Raw genomic sequence first — 24,373 nt, 5'->3', positions numbered from 1 at the left:
TTTTAAATAAAAACAAGAAAGGGAAAGCAGCGGGTCCCGATGCAATCCCATTGGAGATTTACTCGTTAATAGTTGATGAAATTATCCCGATTTGGCTGGGTTTGTTTAATAGGATCCTTAGAGGAAGCTCACCCTTGCCAGATTCTTGGAATGAAGAGGTCATTTCCCTTATTTTGAAGCCGGGTAAGGATCCAACCCAGTGTCATTCTTGCCGCCCCATATCATTACTAAACAGTGATTATAAGATCTTTGTAGGCATACTAAATGCTAGGCTTAGTAAGGTAGTAGGGTCTATTATCCATCAAGATCAAAAGGGGTTTTTACCGGGTAGGCAAATGCTGGACTTGGTTTATTCTTTAATAGGGTCAGTTGACATAGCAACAACATTAGGTGCTCCCCTTTCTATTATCTCGGTCGACGCGGCAAAAGCCTTTGATCAAGTTAACTGGCGCTATTTGAATAATACTTTAAAGGCTTTTGGGTTTGGAGTTGATTTTAGGGAAATCCTTAAAAAAATATATAATTCTCCGTGTGCTCGGATCCTGGTTAATGGTAATCTCACTGCTGAGGTCATAATACAGCGTGGAACCAGGCAAGGGTGCCCACTGTCACCTACCCTCTTTGACTTGTATATTGAGCCTTTGGCTCAGAGTCTAAGGCAGAACGATAATATTTCCCCCTTTAAGATTAACAGGTTTGCCGGGAAGGTAGAATTATACGCAGACGATCTTATTCTTTTCTCCTCAAATGTTAATCCTACGCTTTCTGAATTATTGGCTGAAGTACATTCGTTCGGGAAAGTGTCAGGATATCAAGTCAATGAGGACAAGACCGAGATTATGGCTTGGAATACACCTGCACAGGGGGTAAGGCTTTCTAAAGAGCTAAGGTATTTGGGGGTGACTGTAACCCAGGATATAGGCAAGATCCCCTAACCAAACCTAGATAAGGTTACGAGGGAGGTGGAGTCTTTACTGAAGAAATGGCAGATTCTACCGTTAACTCATTATGGGAGAGTTAATTTGATTAAAATGTGTGTCCTTCCTAAATATGCCTACCTTTTTAACAATATTCCTCTGGAATTTGATAAAACTGCTCTTTTGAAAATACAGGGTAAGATTTCTTCGTTCATTTGGGCATGCAAAGGTATCAGGCTATCCTGGAAGAAGCTAAGGCGAAAACTGGCTAAGGGAGGTTTGGCTTTACCGGACCTCCAGTTATACTGTAGGGCTTATCAATTAAAAAACTGCAGGATGTTATTGTTGAAACCAGACAGCTCCTTGATTGGCAGTATGTTTAAAGTCATGCTCTCTGATTTTGAGGAGGTGGGTTTTATGTATAAATTCGGAGACCCCAAATACTTTAAAAAGATTAGACTTAAGATGCTATATATGGCGGCTAAGCTATGGGCGGAATGCCGGGTCAGCTTGGGATTGTCGTATTATAGTGACTGGGCCCCAGTGTGGGACTCTCCAGGTACACCGGAATGCCTTTTGGATACTCTTTCTCAGCCATTAAAGGAGGCTGGAGTTCTTTACTGGAAGGATATAATGGAGGGGAATACCTGCTATCCTTGGGAAGTTTGGAGGAACCTCACTAGTGGTTCTCTTTCTAGATTTAAATTTTACCAAATCTCTTCATGGTGCAAGAGCCAACGTAGGTCAATACCCGAGGATACCTCCATGGAAGATGAGTTGCAAGATATTATGGCAAAAAAAAAGGAAGTAGGCCGGTGGTATCAATATCTTCTTGCGGCAGCAGATAAAAAAATGGAGAGACCATACTTGGCCTGGGAGAGATGCTTGCCGAATGAAGATCTGGAAAATTTATGGCAAGTATCTTTGGAAATGTTATATCCTTTGATTAAATCTGCTCCACTCAGGAAGAACCATTTCTTTACATTGCATAGGATATACTGGTCGCCAGTGAAGCTTGCCAAAATAAAAGGTGGTGGAGAGGCTAGGTGTACGAGATGCGGAGCCCCGGAAGCGGATGATGTCCATATCTTTCTGGCCTGCCCCCTGTTGCAAGATTTCTGGGGCAGAGTGGGTAAGACTCTTTCAGAGGTGCTGGGTATGGAGGTTGAGGTAAGCCCGGCTCTCATAATTTTTGGTATTATATTGAAGCCTGACGGGTCGTTGGGGCCCTCGGGCTGGAGAGCAAACTGTTATTCTATCTTGTTCTATTGGCACGTAGGGAGATCTGTAAGCTATGGCGCCAAGCTAACGCCCCTACATGGAGAGCCTGGTGGAATGCGGTACGATACTTTAGAGATTTGGACCAAAAGGCCAATTAGAATAGGGACAGAGCTGATTCCGGGTTGTTCTGGAATTTGTTAGATCGCACTATTGGTGTTTAATTTTATATTTGTACTATCCGATGATTAGACCTCTTGGTCAGCTCTAGATGAGTGGTGTGGCTGGGTTCCACAGAAATACCATCAGCTGAGTTCTCACTCCATAGAAAAAAAAAAAAAAAACGACAAGGGCGGTACAGATTGAGAGGTCGTTGTTTCTAAGGAGGTCATATGAGGATAAAAAAAATAAAGACACTACACAGTTGGAGACAAGTGAAAGTGCTCAAACTTTATCAACAAGTGTGTGTTAGTATGGCCAAGAGAAGTGCCATGATATGCAGACCAATGCAGCAGCATGTCTGAATGAGGAACGTAGGAAAGCGCTCATGTCCATCTCGGGGGAGTCCATCACCAACACAAGTCAGTGCCAACCTGCGTTGGTTGTCCACACCTGGATCGTGAGTCCAGGCCAATGCAGCCATGTCCACTGTCGTCTTGGGACATGTGACCAGATTCCCAACATGCAACCAGGCGCCGGGACACGTGCAATGGTTCACATCCAGTTGTGGCTGCAGGTACCTTGTCACTCGTCCATGAACGCGAATGCAGCTGCGTAGGCCAACATCTCCAATGAGCGATCGTTGTCCACCACATCGGACATGACAGCGACGTAATCCATCAGCTGACCCGGACAGATGTGCTGACTCCAACCACTGGACCCAATGTGCACAAAAGCCCAATCGGGAAGTGGTTCAATAGGCTCACTGCACACGACGACTCGTGCAATCTCCCACGTCCAGTTTCCAGCCTGCATGCCAAAATAGGCATCACGGTGACACTCCTGGTCGTGGGCTAAGACACGTCGTAATCCAGGTCAGCTGCCATTACATTGGAGAGGCAGACATCCATGGACCACTCGAATATACACGAGCGACAATGCAACACAGGCTGAACGCAGGTGACGTCCGCAAGGCGGTAATTGATCCGCAGCACTGCCAACGGCAGTGCCCCCATTACATGCAGCAGACATGCACGGTACAGGTCCATGTGACTGGAGTCGAGCATGTGTCCAGGATGGTCTGCCATTGCGTCAGTGGCTCTGCTTGACGTGACACTGGCTTGCCCTGCGCCAGTCCTGTGGATGAAATGGCACAGCTTGGTGCAATGAGCAGTGTCTGTGTGCAACGGGTGCAGGACTGGGGTGGGGTGGGAGTACGTGTGAAGGCCATTTCACGCCCGCTAACTATGACCAAGGACTTCTGCGTGTGGGATGTGTAAACGTTGGTCTCACGTCGGGCAGTGCGTAGTGTGGGAGTTGCAAGCAACTGCTATCGTATCTGTCAGGGGGTGCTGGCCACATGTAAGTTCCTGCTCGGAGCTGTAGATGTGCTACCGCCTGATAGTTCAGACAAAGGACCTTTCATTGCTACAGTAACTTCACCATGTGCATGCATACAGGGGATGTACAGAGGCCTGTTGTGGGTGTGGTCGGATGTCTGCGACCCTGGGAATGATGGATGATATGCCCAACACGTGGCACATGAGCGGCCTCACTGTGTGTTACGTTGCCCCACATCTGCTCCTCCCTCCCAAGAGCCCCCACACTTGTTACATCACGTGCACTCCTACGGCACACCATTGTAATGCCTGTCTGCGCATGTCCAGCGGCATGCCAACAACACCGTGACGATGGCCTTTGACGGTGTGCGGCTACGTGAGTGTAGGCCAATGGTACGGACAGGGTGGACACAGTGGCTGGCTGTGATCGCGCTGCGAATGAGACCAGGCAAATGACTCATGAATCCGCAGGACTGATACACATAACACTTGGTATGCATGTGCCAAGACCCCGAGCGGTCTTGCGCTCCTACATGTCCCTGTACGATGCGGGCCCGCCCTCCTGGTGCATGCCATATTACAACATCGACTACTGTGGCCCTGGTGGCGACAACACCCCAACACAGAGACACAGTTACCGCACTTCCTGCCCAAGGCCAGGTCCGAGCCACACCCTGCTCCCGCTGCCGCATCAGCACACCCCTGCGCTGACCTGACGTACCCTAGACCAGCACACGCCGCTTGTGCATGCAGGGGGGTGCGTGCGAAGCTACATGTCCGGGGTCACTGCCAACTTTGAGGTGACATGGTAACGTCTGCTGAAGACAGCACATTGTGATGTTGCAGGGCCCGTGCCCATCATGCTGATGCAATGACCACACGGACACACTTGCTCAGATGGTGTGAATGGCTACGGGCACGTGCGCATGGCCACATTTATTAGCAGTCACACATACTGAGTGACACCTGTGTTGGATGTGTGTGGTGTGTGTGCACACCAGCCGGCAAGGGCTGCCTGGTGCAGTCAGAAATCGACAACAGTGTACATCGTAAAGAACACAACCATTTAACCATAAAGGCCCCATGACTTGTGCTGCACAGAGTTAGTGGCCCCGGATGCACAGCGTCCTGCACAGGCCTACCGCCACGGGCCGCTGGCTTGCGGGGCACAGGGGCAGGGTCACGAGTGCAGAGCAGGTTTCCGTAGATGACAAAGGGGCTTGTCACGGAGTGTCTCGTGGACAGTGGAAGGTGTACCCCCAGGGCATGATGCAGAGGGCAGGACAATGCTGAAACAGTCACTATGGTGGAGATGAATGGAACAGACACATGTCGGACACCAAGTCCGGTCCAGCCAGATGAAGATGCAGAAAACCACCAGGCCATGGACTCAGACGCCACCAAGGTCCAACCAGATGGTGCCCATGACTCATTGCGCACAGAGTTAGTGGCACCAGTGCTGTTAGGGGATGCAGCCTGCGATGAGGCGTGTCCAATGGTGTGGACTCCTCCACATTTTACCCAAGACACAGTTCCACATGTGTGACCTACTGGACGGCAGTGTAGGCCTGAGGCAGTGGTCAGCATGGCCATTCACAGAATGTCACCGGCTTAGGTTGGATGTTCCCACCGGCCTGCGAAGTACAGGTTCAGTGGCGAACATGGTTGATGGCACCAGGTCAGTTGTTGATAGTGTTCGATCACCTCCGTGACTCTGATCCGGCTTTCGTCCAGACTGAGCTGCATCTTCCTCTTATTCCTATTTGTGCGTTCACTGGTGTGGACTCTGCCATTCATGATTCGCGACTATGTGCTAGATGTGGGACCTACTGGTCCGCAGGGTAGGCCTGAGCCCTCATTCACGTGTTTCCGGCTTGCGTTGAACAGGGTTAGTGGCACCACGTGTCGCCGGCTTGCGTTGAACAGGGTTAGTGGCATCACGTGTCGCCGGCTTGCATTGAACAGGGTTAGCGGCACCACGTGTTGCCGGCTTGCGTTGAACAGGGTTAGTGGCACCACGTGTCGCAGGCCTGCGATTTGGAATTATGCCTCACTGATCGAAGGGAGTCTGGTGCTGTGGCCGCTGCCACAGGCTTAGGGTCACTGCCATTCAGGACTCAGGACACAGTTCCACATGTGGGACCTACTGGGCCGAAGGGGACGCCGGTGGAGTATGTAAATGAGAAAGGAGTAATGTGGGCAGGCGTCGGGGGGGGGGCAGCGATGGTCTGCGGAGGATGCAGAGGTCGCGGGACTGGTGCTTGGAGCTTGCACTGGCACGTGGAAGGCCCTCTTTAACACACGCCAGTGTAGGCAGGTGAGCAGTGCCTTGTTGGTGCGCTGGGGCAGGCATGACGGGTCTGGGGACCAGCGGCCCGGGGTGCAGCAGGCGCACAGGGACGCAGGCCCCGCCGTGCTCGGCGCAGGACTCGTGGCAAGTTGAGAGGGGCTGCCCTGGCAGACGCGTTGTCCATTCCGAATGAAAACCACAACCAGTGCGACTGGCTTTTTGTTTACACCCCTACGCAGGCCTGGCGTACACAGGTCCAACCTAGTATGCATGCGTATGCAGGGGCGGATGTAACATGCAACATTTCCACGTTCTGCCCCACAGCCTGTGGGGACATGGTAGCATCCACTGGCCACTACACTCCATGCACCAGCAGTTGATCTCCACATGGCCATTTCCGTGGTTTGCACTCTGTGGTCTGTCCGGCACCGCCACACCACACCTGGCATTGGGTAGGTTCATATTCCTTAGTCACTTGCCGCTCTCGCACATGCCTGCTCCATGCCTCTCCTCACATCCTGCTATTGTGTGTCTGTGGTGCCATGCCATGGCTGGGTTGTGGGCATGGCAAGGCCGGATTCCCAATGGAGTTGTGTTGTTGTGTCTGGTCGGTTGGCATATTGTGTGTCATGTTGAATGTAGTTGTGCTGCGTGCCCATTGGCAGTGTTGTGAGTTGCATGACTGTGGGCTGGAGGTGTGTGGTGTGTGTTTTTGGGACTTACCAACGGGCACTGCATTTCCATGTGTGCCATCTGTTGGGAGATGTGAGTTTCATGCACTCTGCCTGGGGAATAGGCCATGACATTGTTGAGGAGTCCCGGGCGGTCCACTATTGCCTGCACATTCATGGTATGCGTGTGCTTTCTGTTGTGGTAGTTGTGTGCAGTGTGGGCAGGGGCACGAGGGGTACATGTGTGCAGTTGATTGTCCCTGACATGTGAGGGAATCCAGCTATGGAGTAGGGGCCTTGCTTGGTCTCCAGCTGCTTCTGCGCAGTGTGAGTGATGTGGGGGTCCTGGGGTACCATGCTGATGTTGGCATCCAGGACAGGTGTGATGACCTTGGATGGGGCTGGCTGTGTGACTCCTCCGACTCTGGCAGTTGTGGGTTGGATGGTACCAGAGGCCGGCATGTGCTGTGCAGCTGGCAGCTTTGTCTGCGGAGGTATGTTGGTTGTCCGCTGGGTTGGTACCGTCAGCAGGTGGGGGATGTGGGTCAGGATGCGGGGGATGGTTGTCCTTTTGGGCCTGTAGTAGGCAATGTCCTCCTCTGGCGTTGGGTCTGGGCGGCAGGTGCGTTTCAGGTGGGTCCGCTGTCTTTGTGTACGCTGCCTCTGTGGTGTTCCCAGGGGGGGAGGCTGGATGGGTCCTGGGGATGGTGGCGGGCCTGGTCTGGTTGCGGTGGGTGTTGTGGCCCTCATGGGTATCCGCGTTGCATGATCATTGTCTCTATGGCATTTGTGGGTCTTCCGGTGTGGCTCTTGGCTGGGCTCCCTTTTATGCAGCAGGTAGTCGTCCTGCTTAACACCAGCAAAAGGCAGGTGTTAATTCCCGGCTGCTACCGCGGCTTATCGCCTGTTTTTGGTTAGCATCGCAGATCTGGCAGTTCGTTGTGAAAGTGGTGTTGTGGTTTTTTCGTGTGTTTTTGCACTGGAATGCCTACTCTGCATCTCATTAGGGTTAGTTGGTGGTGTCCACGTGGATATAAATTTTGGGGCAGTTATCGCGGGAATACTGGCGATGTCTGCAGTTTGCACCAGCTTGTGAATGGGGTGTTAAATCTATCTCCACTTTTGATGCGCTAAGGTGGAGATAAATTGGAGATAAGTCCTTGTGAATATCCCCCTAAAGGTTTTCAAAATTACTATTACTTAAACATCGCAGGAGGGCCTTGCAACAGAGAAGTGATGCAGGCCCCGTAGAAAGAAATGCAGCAAACGGAGAAAGAAGAACAGTGGTTCACCAAAAATTGACAAGAAAAGGGCAGGACGAGAGAGGGGAGCAAGAGCCGAACTACTAGTGAGGTGATGGGACAGGGTACGCATCGAAGGGTTGATGCGGGGCCAGGAGCAGAGAGACAATAAGATGCAGCGGGTGAAGGTAGAGTGCCCCGATGCAAGATTACATGGATGCAAAGATAAAGGCCCTGCAAATAGAAAATTATAAGGCATCGGAGGAAGAAAAGAATACAGAGACAAGGAATACAGGGACAAAGAAGGAATGCAAATGTCGGGCGAAAGAAGACAGTGGAGAGGTATATTCCCCTGGGAAAAAGAGGGCGATGGGAGCAGAAGAAAGAAGTGTGATTATTTGATAAAAGGAACCCTCAAAAAAGTAAACTATAAAAATGCTTTGGTAAAAAACGTTATCATTTTTAATGATATATAGACATAAACGTTTGATACAACTTTCTTGATAAAATATTGTTACCAATATATTTTTGTACTTTACCTTTTTGTAGGGATCTTTTACATATACGCATTTCTGACTGTTGTGGAATACACAAAGGTGTCCAGCAGTATTTCTGGGTAGCTGTAACTGTCACAGTTATCCAGGAGAAATACTACAATTTTGGGAAGTCATTTTCAGCATCACTTGATAAAGTTATGTATGAATTCTTTACATTCATCAACACCGTTTGGTGATGACGTTATTACCTATTTTTATTTTTTCCTGACCTTAACGTTAGTAAATCTCTTACTGCTTCTAGAGTATCGATTGGCCGAGTAAAGGTTTGTGAATTCCAAAAACTCACGTTTGCCACAGTGCACAGACTTCCCAGGGCAGCCATACCCTAAAACTCCCACTCACCACCTATGGCAGCACATCTCCTCCCGCTTAGCATTATCCATAGTAGTGTAAAGTGTAAATTCACGGTTTGTAAGGCATGCCATTGTAAGTGTGAGTCATACCTACACATGGAAAAAGCTTTGTGACGTGTCACATTCCGTTTGTCATTTACCACAATACATCCCACCCTTGCATCTCTCGTGCTTTCCTCGTGAGGACATTAAAGGGCCTATCCAGTGTAGAGAATTTTTTGCCACTTCTACATCTCTATCAGTCACCAACAATGGGCATTCTACAACGTTGCTTTGTTTGATGATGTCAGCTGGCGTATTGACGTGGATTGTGTGATCATTCGCCTGATGGACCCTTTAGCATTAGCTAATCGCTGCAGACCTCACCTATGGAAATAACAAACACCCACTGAAAAGACAGATGACTGTTAAAGATGGTTAATGTCCTGACTTACCTGATGCAATGGGAAGCTGAACAACAGCAAAGTTGATGGATACACTGCCAGCAGAGTCAATAATAATGATCTGTTGGGGTAAAGGTGGAGGAGTTAGTAGCCCATGGTGTGACTCACACACAAAGATTGGAGATGGATGCACAATTTGAGATGGTACCATAGAGTCACCAGTATATCTGCCATTGTCCATGCTTCACGTATACAAATATGCACACCACACTTTGCTTTTGCCAACAGCCTTGTGCCATTCTTTGACAAAACTACAGCCATGCACACTTAACATTTCTTTTCTTGCACACCTCTGTGCACCTACACCAGACAGAACACCTCTCCCTCAAACACCAACTCCTCCTTCGCTCCTTCTGCACTCACAATATTGGCAGCAGATTCTAGAAAGTAATGGATGGTTGCTTCTTTCAGACCCCACCCAGCTATTTCCTCTATGTAGTGACAGATGTGATGGAACATAACATAACAACCCTTTTGTAGGGCACAAACGTAAACCACCTTTAGCTCACCATCTAAGGACAGACAGCTGACACAGTCTACCCTCCACCCCCTCAAGCCGCAGCCTCGCCACTCCGCTGGTACTCAGGATGAGTGTAGGTACAGTGACTCATAATCTGGAATTCTTCACTGCTTGAATATGCTAATTACACACAATTGTACCTCCAGGTATCGGTGATCCAGCAATATACGCACGTGTAAGCATAGCCTTCTTTGCTAAAACAAGTTCTTCCTTTTGACCCACACCTTCATGTTGAAAATGCAAGTATTCCTAGCCTCACGCCCTGAAAGTAATAACTATTCCATGCTGTCATCCAACTAATCATTGGTCAACACAAATTTGACCACATCACCCTTCCCCTGCAGAAGAACCACGGGCCACCTCTTCCAGCTCTAACCTGTTACTGACCATCTGCCCCGGCAGATTTAATTAAATTCACCACGGGTCCCGGTTTTTAGAGAGGGGCAAGTGAACAAACTTTTATGTGTTCCAATGCAGGATCAGGCACCAACCTTTTCAGAAATCAAATTAAATAGCACTTAGGATAGCCTGTGTAAAGTTTTATTTTCTTATTCCCCCTAGTGCCTCGGTATATTTGTTTTCTACATTGAGGAGAGATGTCTTCTAAGTCATTCTGGTCCCCTAGGTCGATCAGAAATTCTAACCCTACTTCTATCTTTGTGAAATGTCTCTGTTTTGGGTTTTAAAAATCTGGTCACCCATCTGATGATCAATAATGGAAGAAAAGACAAGAGTTTGCCTCCACACCCCAACATCTGGTAAAACTTAGCATATATTAGACTGGTTCTCCTGCTCATGCAGATTCAAGAATTTCCTTTTTCAGTCGCTATCTCCACGCCTTCCCCTTCACCCCTCTCCAGGTCATTGGCTGTGTTGTAACAATGTTCACATTGTAGAGGTCACTGACCTATTGACCATGGAGCTTTTTCAAAGGGCGGCCATTGAGCCTGTAACCTGCACACGTCTTTCATTTTCTCTGTCCTGTGTGAAGCACTCGACTGCTCTCAGGGGCTCTGTGCACTAACAATACCGCCAATGGAATAAACCAAATGTGGCAGAAAGTCGCCTTTCTCCACAGTGCCTCCTACTGTGAGACAATTGAATTTGTTGGGTACATTCAACAAAGCTCAATGTACTCCAGTTTTCCCCCTGCTCCTGAAGGTTTCCATAACTATGCTTTCTGTTTGGAACAAGACACCTATGAATTGCTAAAATGACAGAGCAGTATAGAAGGTTATGATGGATGGAAGACTAGAGGGCACAGATTAGTCTAAAGTGTAATAGCCACTCCAGAATACTCCGTTCCTCCTCAGCTCACCTACTTAAAGTGGCACGAACCAGGAAGGTCAATTGGGGTGACAGATGCTTTACAGTCTCTACAGCAAAAATTTGGAACACACTGCCTAGTCATATCAAAACTGCTCCTACCCTCTTGAGTTTTAGGAAGAAACTGAAAACCTGGCTTTTTTCACCTTGATTTACTTGCTGTAGCACCATTTCCGAGAGTTTAAAAGAACAAGGGTACCCCTTATGCGAACCTGGGGTGATACAATGTGGAAGAGAACAGTGGTTCGGGATGGCCTGAGAAGGTCCAGTGAAATGAAAAGCCCTAAGGAGGGCGAGATGATTTTGTATAGGTTCAAGAACTCATATTGGAGAGTGATACTTAATATAGAGAAACAAGGGACAGGGGAGGTCAATGTATGACAATTATTTATTGAACAAAGATTGAATTCAAGTGCTCACATATTTAGTGACAAGAAAGCGTGACATGCAGGTGAGGGTGGAGTCTTTAAAAAAGAACATCGCATTGGCAACAATAGAGAACCATTTTTAAATAAAATTAGTACAGAATAGGTTCGAGTTGCATAGGGTCGACGGCGTTTCGAACTCAGTTATTTGAGTTCATCATCAGGACAAAATGTGAGCATATGAACTTGAGCATATGAGCGGTAGAGCGACGGGGTAGTCGTCAGTAAAACCGTGTTCGTCGCGGTAGTGAACGTCTTGGTTTGAATCAAGAGCTGAACTAATAAGCTGGGTCCGGACTTCTCATTAATTTGAAGCGCGGTGTCTGTGCCGAAATTTATAACTTTGTATATTAAAATTAATATTTGTAACTACACGCACACAGGATTCGCTCCACCCCGTGACCCCCATTGAATGCACCGAGTGCCGCATGGATTAAGTTGAGTTCCTCGGCACCGAAAACGCGCCTCTACTCGCTGAGCAGGCATGATTACACTCCTACCTTAAGCATTTTCCTCCTGATACCTGCTTGAAATAAATTTCGGCACAGACACCGCGCTTCAAATTAATGAGAAGTCCGGACCCAGCTTATTAGTTCAGCTCTTGATTCAAACCAAGACGTTCACTACCGCGACGAACACGGTTTTACTGACGACTACCCCGTCGCTCTACCGCTCATATGCTCAAGTTCATATGCTCACATTTTGTCCTGATGATGAACTCAAATAACTGAGTTCGAAACGCCGTCGACCCTATGCAACTCGAACCTATTCTGTACTAATTTTATTTAAAAATGGTTCTCTATTGTTGCCAATGCGATGTTCTCTTTTAAAGACTCCACCCTCACCTGCATGTCACGCTTTCTTGTCACTAAATATGTGAGCACTTGAATTCAATCTTTGTTCAATAAATAATTGTCATACATTGACCTCCCCTGTCCCTTGTTTCTCTATATTAAGTATCACTCTCCAATATGAGTTCTTGAACCTATACAAAATCATCTCGCCCTCCTTAGGGCTTTTCATTTCACTGGACCTTCTCAGGCCATCCCGAACCACTGTTCTCTTCCACATTGTAGCACCATTTCCGTCCCTTGAGCGCCGAGACACCCTTGGGTAGTTGCGCGCTTTAAAAATTGCACAAACATAAACATAAACATAAACAGTGTACCATTTTATTATGATCCATTCATTTGCATTTGTGCCGTTGATAAAATAGATTATAAAACATTTGAGCTCTAAAAGGAGAGTATCTATTCTGAAGAAGTATTACAAGTAAACAAGTGTCTTGGATGGTGAGGCTTAGGTGAGGTCACAGAGCGACTAGACAGCATTATTGGTTAAAAAGGAGACAACAAACATAGAAGGAGTGCTTCCTCCTCATCGGTGGCACTCACCTCGGTGTCATAACGCAGGATGACACGTGTCAGCACATTATCGAGGCCAACGTTATCATTACTCTTCAGGTCGCCTTCGATGACGAATGGGCTGGCAGAGCAGAACTGGGAAAGAAGAATGCATGTTTTGGATTGGTTAAGAAGGGCTTCAGTGGGAATGCAACACAGCCGCATTAGTGCCCTAGATTGCAAAGGTGTTTAACATATTTAACAACAGAAGAGAAGCACATGTTCTCTTCCATATTGCATTAAAAACATTCCGACATATAGGATCTCTCTGAGCGCACGCGAAGATGATAGAATTCTTAGGTAAAACAGGCGATTTTTTGGTACCACCAGCAACTGAAAGTCGAGGCACAAGCACCCATCTGTGTTAGAATATCTGCCGAATAATGCGCCCGTAATACCACCAACATATATCGATAGCTCCTTTTCTCCAATTAGCCGACAACTTTATTTGTCTACAAGTCAAAAAATAAGAAAATGCATCCCTCGTAATGCATAGCATATAAATTAAACATTCTCTATGGTAATCTAAAACCGCTGTATGACAACCATTCCATTGCATATGAATGACGCACAATCAGAAGATGCAGGTAGACAGAGATAGATAGATAGATAGATAGATAGATAGATAGATAGATAGATAGATAGATAGATAGATAGATAGATAAACAATCTATCTATCTATCTATCTATCTATCTATCTATCTATCTATCTATCTATCTATCTATCTATCTATCTATCTATCTATCTATCTATCTATCTATCTATCTATCTATGCCCAGGTTTTGCAATTCAATAACTGGGCTCTGTGACCTTTGGCCAAAGGCATTTTTCGTAGACTTGTGCGCCTTTTTTCTGGTTTGAACTGCACTAGTGTTGCAGCTCTTTTTCTTTCCTCTCTGTACAGAGACTTTTAGTGTGCCATAGGCATCTTCAAAATGAACTTAAGTTTCCATGCACAAAATGGCGGAACCTAACAGGCAACCCAAGAGTTTCTTGCCACCAGCCTTGAGCAGCCCCGTGGTGAAGAGAAATGAGCAATGCTCGTTCTTCCTTTAAAACGTGTAAAGTAAAGTCGCCCAAACGGCTAACAGACACCCAACCGATTTTAAATAAATGTGGTTTCATTTCCCGCAGCACATTCTAAGGTTAAAAAGTTCCTAAGTTGCTTTTGTTCTCATGCCTCCACCAGATTGTCTTCTGATTACTTCCTCTTCCCAATAAATCCTGATACTTCTTTTTCTATTACAAATCTTTTAATCATCTCTGGGGGACGGTTGGATGGCCACAGACAATGTGGTCAGATTTTATTTCTTTTTCTCAAGGATACTAATATTTTCAGACACCCTCATAGAATCGCTCCTCAACATTGAGAATAGAAACTAGTCAAAAATACTGGTATGGAGACAACAAGATCCATGGAGATTTTATGATACGTGACAAACAATTGGACTGACTGTGATGAAGGGTGCTTACCACAGAGAAATGTAGCATATCCCATCGCACACAAAGGACATCCAGACATCAGAGCAGGCAGTCACTCAAGTCAGTAAAATACTTATGGCAATGAGTCACTCGCATCAATCATAGGGATACACATGGAGGAAAGACAGACACTCGCAAGATAGGCACACACTCATTCAGGCATCATGCACTCCTTCAGATCAAATGCTCAAGCACAGGGTAGGCAAAGAATAGCTCAGGAAAGTCACACATCTAGTTAGGGAGGTTGAGATATTAGCGCAGATCGTTAAGGAGAGGGAAGGCTGATTGGCATGCATAGTGACGGCATGGTGACGGCATAATAGAGCGAACAATGGTGATAGAAAGTTGGATAGGATCTCACAGAGTAGGGAATCAACCACTCACATGGCAAGTGAGGAGGCACTCAAGGGTGGGTATGCAGATAGGCTTTCACAGGACATTCACATGGCAGGGAGATGGTGACAGATGAGGCACATACCACGCAGGTACAGAAAGAGATGGTAGGTAGTTCCTGAAGAACAGAAGGCAGGAATTGTGAGGTGGGGAGCCCCGACTCACATGCGAGCAGACACGTGAGAGCGCGGGCAGGTGCTCAAAGGTCAGGCAGGTATGCAGTCACTGGGCACTGGAAGGTGGATACCAATAGGATACCACGTGTTCTTCCCTATCACAAGAAACCACTACTGTAGTCTTATGTTTTTGTTTAACAACCTAATGTATTCTGGGAAATCCATCCTTGGGGTCACCTCAAACTAATCGGACTAATGTGTTGGGCTTTTGTTTAACAATTAAATACATTCTAGGACTTGTAGTTTTGGCTCCTTTTAAACTATTTGTACTAACATAGCTGAAAGAAATGAACTATAAAAGGGCAGCTCGGCATCAGATGGACAGATATAAAGAAAGATGGATGGATGCACCTCACCCCGCACTGTAGGTTGGTGCAGCCTTGGATCATGCCACACACCGCTTGGTATCTGGAGAGCTAGTGAGGTGAAGTCAGTGATGGAACTAAGTAGCAGAGGGAGGCATCTGTGAATGCTGAAGTGATGAGCATTTTGTATCAGGAGTAGGGCAGTGGTGAGCCTTGTAGTCAAGCGGATGGACAGTTATGTGGGTTATTGGTTCTTGGGGAGGATAAGGTGCTGGAGTGTGTGTTGTTGATCTTGATTGAACAGTGGGTGTGTGCTGATGACTTAAGCAAGCAAGCAATTCCTGTAGAGTCTCTGAGCTACTAGATGACAGATGCAAGCGCTGGAGATCAGTGAAAGTTGGTGGCACAGAAGAATCCAGAGTACTGCTGGGACACAGTATGACATGGCGAAATGGGACAGCGTTTAGCATATAAGTGATGAGGGTGTATTGAAGGGTAGAGGCTGCCTCCTTTTCAGAAAGAAAATGGGTAGCAGGAGGGAGTCGAATGCCGACTGGCTCAGGTATGGGTGCTAGGTGGAACGGACTGTGAGTCCAATGTTGCTTCCATGAGCAACAAGACGAGCGAGGAAGGAAGAAGGACCGAGGCATCCTGTCTAAGGCGAGATAACTGTGGGATCAGTTTATGGTGGACTTCCCCCCAGCAGTCACCTCTGCATTAAGCCATAGGTTCCTGTTAGGAAATACCCCTAAGCATGTTAGGAAGACAAGACACGTGGGCTGTTGTTACAGGAAAAGATCCAGATGGCCATAATGTTCTAAAGGTATGAAACCCTTTATTTTACAGAGACACATCTCATCTCTGCAGCATCCAACACCAACTGCCTCAACCCACCAAATCAACTTCTATAGTTATAATTCAAACTTTCCAGAACCCATCTACTCTCTACATACAGCACACACAACCACCTGATACCATACATTTATGTGGTGCTTTATATATTCTAAACAACACATGCCACAAACCTCTCCTATGCAGGAATGCACTTCAACTACATAAATATATATATATAAAACATTACAAGAAGAAACATCATGGATCATAATAATATCGGAACTCAGAATCTACCACAACATCTCTATATTTAGATAGAACCCACCTTTGACCGTCTCACCGGGTCCACTACTACAATCCACACAATCCACACATCTCCCATTGGACACCTAGGAGCAGATTTCCATTCTTTCACAGAATCCAGCAAGGAAAGATGTGCGTCGTGTTGCCTGAAAGGGAGCGGGCAGTAATGCTCCAAATTTATAAAGATATGGAGCTTTACTGCTCTCTACTTGCCCTGGCACACTCTGTCCTGCCTAGAAACCAATGCAGGCACCCTTGCACCCTCTGTGCAGGAAGGAACACCTTTCCAACAGCCCCTATATGTCCAGCCTTCAGGTCCTGCCGATACCACTGGATGAGATCACAGCTAAGGACGCACCCACCTTTAAGTTTGGAGTCTTGAGCAAGGACTCCATTTTGATTGTGCTTTAAGCCAATGCACAGGCATTTGCATTTGTCATAGTCAGCTGTTGTAAAACTGTATTCTCCACTCTCTTGATTTCTCACTGATGAGCCATGTTTGATTTCGCCTTGTTTTTTCATGAATAGAATGGCTGCTATGAGATCACTGACAACAATTACATTCTTGCCGTCAAGTGAGCAGTGAAAACCTAAAGTGTGACTAGATAATTTTGAAACCTGGAAGTGATTTGCATAGCTGCTGATTTTGCAATATATGTGGATCACCCAAGTGAGCTCCCCGAGCAAAGCAAGAGGGGCTTGTAACCATGATCAACTGATGAACAATAGAAGCCCTTCAAATAATGGACGTGGGGGGATATCAGAGCTAGATTAGATCACATCAGATCTTTAAATGTACTTGTCTTCTAGATGCATCATAATATAAGGTGCTGCAGAGCCAGGCACATATGTTAAGCATTACTACATGCACAAACAGATGAAACATCACATCACACTAGATCCCTTACAGATGTTGAACTGTCTGACCTTAAATTTTACTTTATTTGGGCGATGTAAGTGACCCGTTTCCTGCAGGAAATGAAGTTACTACTTTTTCTTTGGCACAGTAAATACAGTAAGAAGAATCTTTGGAAGTGACTTCAATTGTGTCTCCTCATCCACACCTGGTGAACTCTAGGAATGCTCCATAGAGAGTCACATGAAAATTCCTGAGGACATGCTTATGTGCTTAAAAGGTTGGCTACCAAAGTTCCACCCCCCTTACCGAACAAAGTAAAAGCCATGGCCTTTCTCCATCTTCAAAGTGATGAAAGGAAGCCTTTGTTGAAGATCTCTTTATCCCTGTATGGCCGACCTTGGCTTTGATACCAACCAACTCTGAGTGGGTTTGAGTACTAAAGTAGGATCTCTCGCATGATGGAGAGACATAAATACGTATGTTATACCCCCACCATCTTGCATGATAATAATGTTGCAGCCATTACACCACTCTAACCACTCCGATAGTAAATATATGCATGCCTCAGGCTTGCATCTAAGGTGGGGGAAATTTTGTTATGAATATCAATTATATATTCTTCCTTTGTGAGATAGTTGCGGGAAATATAGTTGATGCAAAATTATTAAAGGTCAGTACCTAGGATAGAGGGTGCTGATGCCCAGGCCCAGATGCTTCCTTTTATAGCATGCAAGGCTTTGCAGAAATACGCAGGTTTTGTTTCAATTCAAGTTACAGAGTTACGAATAAGTTAAAAACATGTCAGGAGTAATTTCGTTAGAATTTATAAATTTGAGTTTCAGGGTATCAAAGAATGATGTTAAGGATAGGGGCTGTGTGCACATTGCATCTGTTCTGGTTTTCACACAAGCAGCTAACTGTAGCCAGTGGCTGGTGTTTTTTGCTAATGCAAAGCAATGCGCAAAGAGTTGCAAAACATCTTTGCTTATTTTCCCCATGTCTGAGCGCGGAGGCCATGAGGAGGTGTAACAATATACCCAATACCCCGCGTTAATTTTATTTGTCCCCGGGTGGTTTTGCACCTATTATTGCCTCCTAGCACAGTACCTAGGGAGCAGAGACATCAGATGTGACTTAGGCTTCCCGTAAGCAGCAGAGGGAGAAGAAAGCACATTGTTTGTGAGCATAAAAAAAACAAAATGTATATTAAGATTAGGGCCTCTGGACGTTTGTGAAGTGGAAGCTCCTCCGCTAAGGCGGAGGAGCGTCACCTTACTGCCTCGGAACAGAAAAAGAACGGGAAAAATAAAATGATAATAACTAATGGTATTATCTGTTTTTTTGCCCCCCTGCTGTGGCAGCTTGCATGAGGGGGCGGGGCTGAAGAGCAGGGGATGAGTGTACAACCCTCCTAAGTGCGCAATGACTCTTTGGTCGACCCTCTTGGGCTGCCCAAACCAGTCATGCGCATTTTCCCCCTTCTCAATGCAGGCTGCATTACAGCCTGCATGGAGAACATGTCCATCCCCACAGTCCCTGGCTGAGCGCCATGTCACAATCACAACGCTGCATTGCAGTGTTGTGATTGGCCGCGGGGAGCGTGGGAGCCCTGGTGCCTCCTGCTTCCTGTTTCTTACATGTGGTGCAACCTCTGCCCACACATTGCTAACATGGTATAAATCACAAAATAAAGAAGTCATACTGTTACAAAAGGTGCCACATTACGTCACATAATTTGCCTTTTCTGGCCCTGTAATTTAGTTAACCTCAATGTATAGTTTGTTCCTCCTCAGCTGTTTTATGATATAATATTGAGAACAAAAATATAGTGACACCAGAATATCATGCAACAAATATCATCCACAAAACACATCGCATTTGCATACTTTGTGTGTAACCTGCTAAAGAACGAATTAAAAAATATTGTGGTATAGAATATCATTAAAAAAATGCAAACATACTGAAATATTCACACACAAACACACAACACACACGCACAGCACACACACATTACCCAATTTCGGTCACCACTGAGTGTATTTAGACAAAATATTGAGCTAGAAATGTCGACTTACACAAATATCGAGTTGTAAATATCGTGAAACAGAAATAAGAACAGCAAGAATATCGTTGTTAAGAATATCGATTTTAAGGTAAGAAATATCATTTTTAAAAAGAGTGAAGTTATTAACATTGTTTGCGAAAATATAGTTGTTTGAAATATCGATTTTTTAAATAGTGTTATGTATTTTAGTATACATTTTGAATGTATGTGATGTATTTTTTTTGTATAAGTATTGTTTATGTTTTTAATATATGTGTTACATTTTTAGTAGCTATAAAATTTATTTTAATGAAATTTTGCTTTTTTCTGTTCCGTAGCGGGATGTGGGTTCATAGGGGAATAGGGTGGGAAGTAATTTAATAATAATACATTAATTATTATTTTTTATTTATACATATTTATTTAATTGAGATTATATAGTGTCAATTTTGGGAAGAAATGTATTGTTAATTAATTATTATTTGGTCGTTAATTTATAGTAATTAACTAATTGGTCATTAATTATGATAACTGTGTAACTATTTTACCTGCAGGTTGTGGGGTTTGTAGGGGTAAAGGGCAGAAAGCAATTTATTTTTAATTAATTAATAATTCTTTGTTAATTAATATTAACTAATTGATTGAAAATTAAATATGGAAATTGTGTAATCAATTTTAGGTGCGGGTTGTGGAGATTATAGGGGTAAAGAGTGGGAAGTAATTCATGTTTGATTAATTAATAATTAGTTGACCATTATTAATTAATTGCTAATTAATTAGGGTAATTTTCTGTGTGGGTTTTGGTTTTATAGGGGTAAAGGATGGGGAGTAAATTAATTTTACTTACTTTATAATTAGTTGGTAAATAATATTAATTTTTATAATTGATTTTTTTTTTATTGTGTAAATCATTTTTTACAGATTAATTTTAGCTGTGCGTTGTGGGGATTATAGGGGTAAAGGGTGGGAAGTTAATACATTTTTATATGTTTAATTCGTTTTTTTAATTAATAATATTTTTTTAATTGATAATTAATTATGTTAATTATGGAAGTACATTTTTTTAATTTAGATGTGGGTTGTGAATTGTGTGGTGTTATAAGGTAGGAAATAAAAAAAATTGTAATAACTAATGTTTTTGTTTCTAAATAATTTCTAATTCTAAATATTCATTTGTTTGAAAATTATTTCTTTATTTTATTTAATATAATATTTGTAGGTATTTGTGATATGTATCTAACATTATAATATATCCTTAGGTGTTTACATTTTTAATAAATACATTTAAATTGAAATGTTTAACATATTTATATATGTTTTTATTTATTTTGTGTTTTAAATAGTTTTTTTGTTGTTGTTATTTTTTTTTTACATTTATGACTGACTGGAGTGGGAATACTCATTTTTACCCCTCTACAACCCAACACTTTCCTTACTGTTACACTGACTGGAGTGGGATTAGTAGATTTTAGCCCTCCACTATCCAACACTTTCCCTACTGTTGCACTCACTGGAGTGGGAATAGTAATTTTTACCCCATCCCTATCCAACACTTTCCCTCCTTTTGCAGTGACTGGAGTGGGAATAGTACATTTTAACCCTACGCTATCCAACACTTCCCTACTGTGCACTCACTGGGGTAGGAATATGAATTTTTACCCCTCCGCTATCCAACACTTTACCCACTGTTGCACTCATTGGAGTGGGAATAGTAATTTTGACCCCTCAGCTATCCAACGCTTTCCCTACTGTTGCACTCATTTGAGTGGAAATAGTCATTTTTACCCCTCCGCTATCTAACACTTTTCCTACTGTTGCCCTGACTGGAGTGGGAATAGTACATTTTAACCCTCCGCTATCCAACACTTTCCCTACTATTGCACTCACTGGAGTGGGAATATTAATTTTAACCCCTCCGCTATCCAACACTTTCCCTACTGTTGCACTCATTGGAGTGGGAATAGTATTTTTTACCCCTCCCTTATCCAACACTTTTCCTACCGTTGTACTGACTGGAGTGGGAATAGTAAATTTTAAGCCTCCGCTATCCAACACGTTCCCTACTGTTGCACTCACTGGAGAGGGAATAGTAATTTTTACCCCATCCCTATCCAACACTTTCTCTACTGTTGCACTAATTGGAGTGGGAATAGTAATTTTGACCCCTCCGCTGTTCAACACTTTCCCTACTGTTGCACTCATTGGAGTGTGAATAGTAATTTTTACCCCTCCGCTATCCAACCCTTTTCCTACGGTTGCACTTACTGGTGCAGGAATAGTAAATTTTAACCCTTTGCTATCCACCACTTTCCCTACAGTTGCACTCACCGCTCGGAGCAACCTGGAAGGAAGCCTGGGGTAACGACGGAGAGAGCGTTGCCTCACGCCCTGAGTTGTGACCAGGAGCGGCAGGCGGTAGTCCCGATTTAATACGGGTACTTATCTTCTTGTCCTGTAGTGCTCTATACAATAGAGTAAACACTCAGGTACACAGTTGGTTGTATCGTTTCAATTTAATATAATTTTTTTGATATTTACACATATTAGTGATTTAGGCACTTGTACTTTGCTGCAGTAGTTTATGTATGGTCCTGAAGAAAGCCAAGATCACAACTTTTTGATCTATATTGGCTGAAACATGTAGACCTTTGTTTGACCCACTGTCTGCGCGCTTGCAATTTCATTTAGACCGCGCTTCTACTGTTGTTTTAATGTTGGCACCGGGAGATTTCCATTAAATCATATTTTCTCCGTGTAGTCAATTTTACATCACTTTTTGTCTTACACTGCACTTTTACTTTTCACTCAACCCAGGCTATCTTCATCGATCTTTAAGAGATCTAGTCCTCTTTGTATAGTCATAAACATCCGCGAGCTGCTCCCTTTGACAATTGCTGGGAGTAGCAGCTCCTTAATCGCACCAGGTTGCGGTTAAGAGGAGATCCCATATGATGAAGCATGCCACTTCGGTGGGTGATGGGATTACATCCTCTTTATGAGGACTTTCTTGTTCAGATAGTAGTTTGTGTAATACCACACAGTTTTCCATATTTTCTACTTTATTGATATTTTCTTTCTGTTCTTCTGACCCCTGGACCTCTTTGTTTATACATAAATAGTAATGTTTACCCTTCTGCTATCCAACCCTTTTTCCCTACTGTTGCATTGACTGGAGTGGTAAATTTAAGTTTAAAGATTTTTAAATAGTTTAATGTTTTAATTTGTAGATTTTATGTTATTGGTATGTTATTGGTATATGGTGGTGCAACATATGTAATATGGGAGGGGGCAATGCAGCCCCCCTTCCAGAGACTCCTTCAGGCCTCCATCAGGTCATGTACTGATAGGTAATTAAAGGGGATGGGCGTGTGCCCCCTATCCCCAAACGTCCTTGAGGACCAACTGACCTACTTCCCTATGGCTGATAATTGAAGGGGAGGATGGCATGCAGTCCCCCCTCCCTGAGCCTCCTTGATGCTTTTTAAATAATAAAAGTGGAGGGGGAACAAGGTCCCCCCACCCAAGCCACTTTGAGGCCACAAGGACAACATCCCCTGGTGCTAAAGGTTAATTAAAGGGGAGGAGGGGAAGCCCCCTCCCCAAGCCTCCTTAAGGCTCCAGGCACCCCTTTCCCCAGGTGAGACTAGGACACCAACAACAATTTAAAAATGATAAAATGAATAATAAATGAGTGGTTAGAGATGCTCATTTATTATTTACTGCTCATAGCAAGGAGTGCCTCATACTGCCATTCATGGGCTAATTTACATATATCTTACTGTTCCCTCAGTCTGGGCAGAGCACCACCAGCAAGTTTTTTGAAGTATTTTGAGGAAAAGCAGGGAGTGCAGCAGTCATCCACAAATACTTAAAAAACATAACCCAATGATTCCTGAGGTCCATAGAATATGACTGCAATTAATTATATTGATATTTTAAGATATTTCCAGAGCTTTAGCCTGTGCTCCTCATCTTGGGAATGCAGCGCCTCCTTGAGTTGATTTTATGGCTGCATTATGTGACCTGAGAAGCCTAACAAAGAAAGAATGGTTACATACTTTTCTGTGGCATACTCCAGGTACCATTTTCCTTTTTTAGCACATTGCCAACATTACATGATCCATAGTGCCATAATAAGATCCACTTCATAGACAAAGAACATTGGAATGGAAATGTGCGATATAAATTATGTCTATTATGCCAATATAGTTGACATATAATCAGTTGTTCCTGATGCTCCCTCATTATCACGCTGTGACATAAGATCATATTTTTGGCAATTGACTTGTTCCACAGCATTGTGAAAGATTGAAAACTATTTTCCTTATTGTTACCCTCCAATATTTTATGACATTTTTTGTCATTCAATCATATATTCATTGCATGATCACACTTCAGTTTTAATGTTAATTACTTCGGACGATTACATTGATAGCGTATTCTTGTGAAGTACATATTTCGTATTGAATTGTTTTCACAGTAGTATTTATAGATGCCCGCCAATTACTGTAAGTATACATATTGTGACAGCATTGATTTCTAGGGAAGCCCATCCATTATACTAATGTAGGAGTTGGGCAAAGCAGTTAGATCAATAGATGAAGATCAGGAAAATATGGGTTATATCCAAATATGTGTACTTTTTATGGATGGGAGTAAGAAACAAACGAACATGTAATTCTCTAAGGGTCCTCGGTGCCCATCAGTATAATCATCCTAGATTCAGTTTATATCAGCATAAGCTCACAATTGCCTCCCCTTGGTGGTTTCTTTAGATGTTAGATACAGAAGTATTTTACAGTTTGTACATTTTCAGAGTGTTTATTCCAGAAATTTATGGAGATTGGATTTTATTCCACATAAGTGTTGCAATACCCTAAGCTTTACTTTATTTGTAGGGCTCCCCATACATCTCTTCTCAGAAGTACACTACAGTACATAAACAACATTTGTTTCTCAGTTCATGTATTCTTGAATTTTTCTCCATTTGCCACATGCTAGTCTGTAATTAATCTAATTAATTTCATGTATGCATGCTTAAATTTTTTTTTATAACTAATTGTACTGGGCAAAGGCCCATAAATACACACGATGATGAAATCAGCATACTGTA

The 24,373-nt window shown here is 44.1% G+C and overlaps 1 protein-coding gene across 1 annotated transcript in view; it reads right to left on the bottom strand.

The window, feature by feature from the left end:
- The window catches only part of LOC146860841 (uncharacterized), a 915,295-nt gene that overhangs the window by 712,635 nt on the left and 178,287 nt on the right, over positions 1-24,373 (bottom strand). Inside the window, exons 11-12 of the mRNA XM_085646176.1 lie at positions 12,855-12,959; positions 9,181-9,250 (exon numbers count right to left, since the gene is read on the bottom strand). Of these exons, the coding sequence (XP_085502302.1) occupies positions 9,181-9,250; positions 12,855-12,959 (175 nt within the window). The remainder of the gene's footprint in view (positions 1-9,180; positions 9,251-12,854; positions 12,960-24,373) is intronic.

Source organism: Triturus cristatus, chromosome 3_1, assembly GCF_964204655.1.
Source record: "Triturus cristatus chromosome 3_1, aTriCri1.1, whole genome shotgun sequence".
In the NCBI taxonomy this organism is placed as follows: Eukaryota; Metazoa; Chordata; class Amphibia; order Caudata; family Salamandridae; genus Triturus; species Triturus cristatus.
Note: the sequence above shows the minus strand (reverse complement) of the source record. Positions and strands in the feature narration are given on the sequence as shown.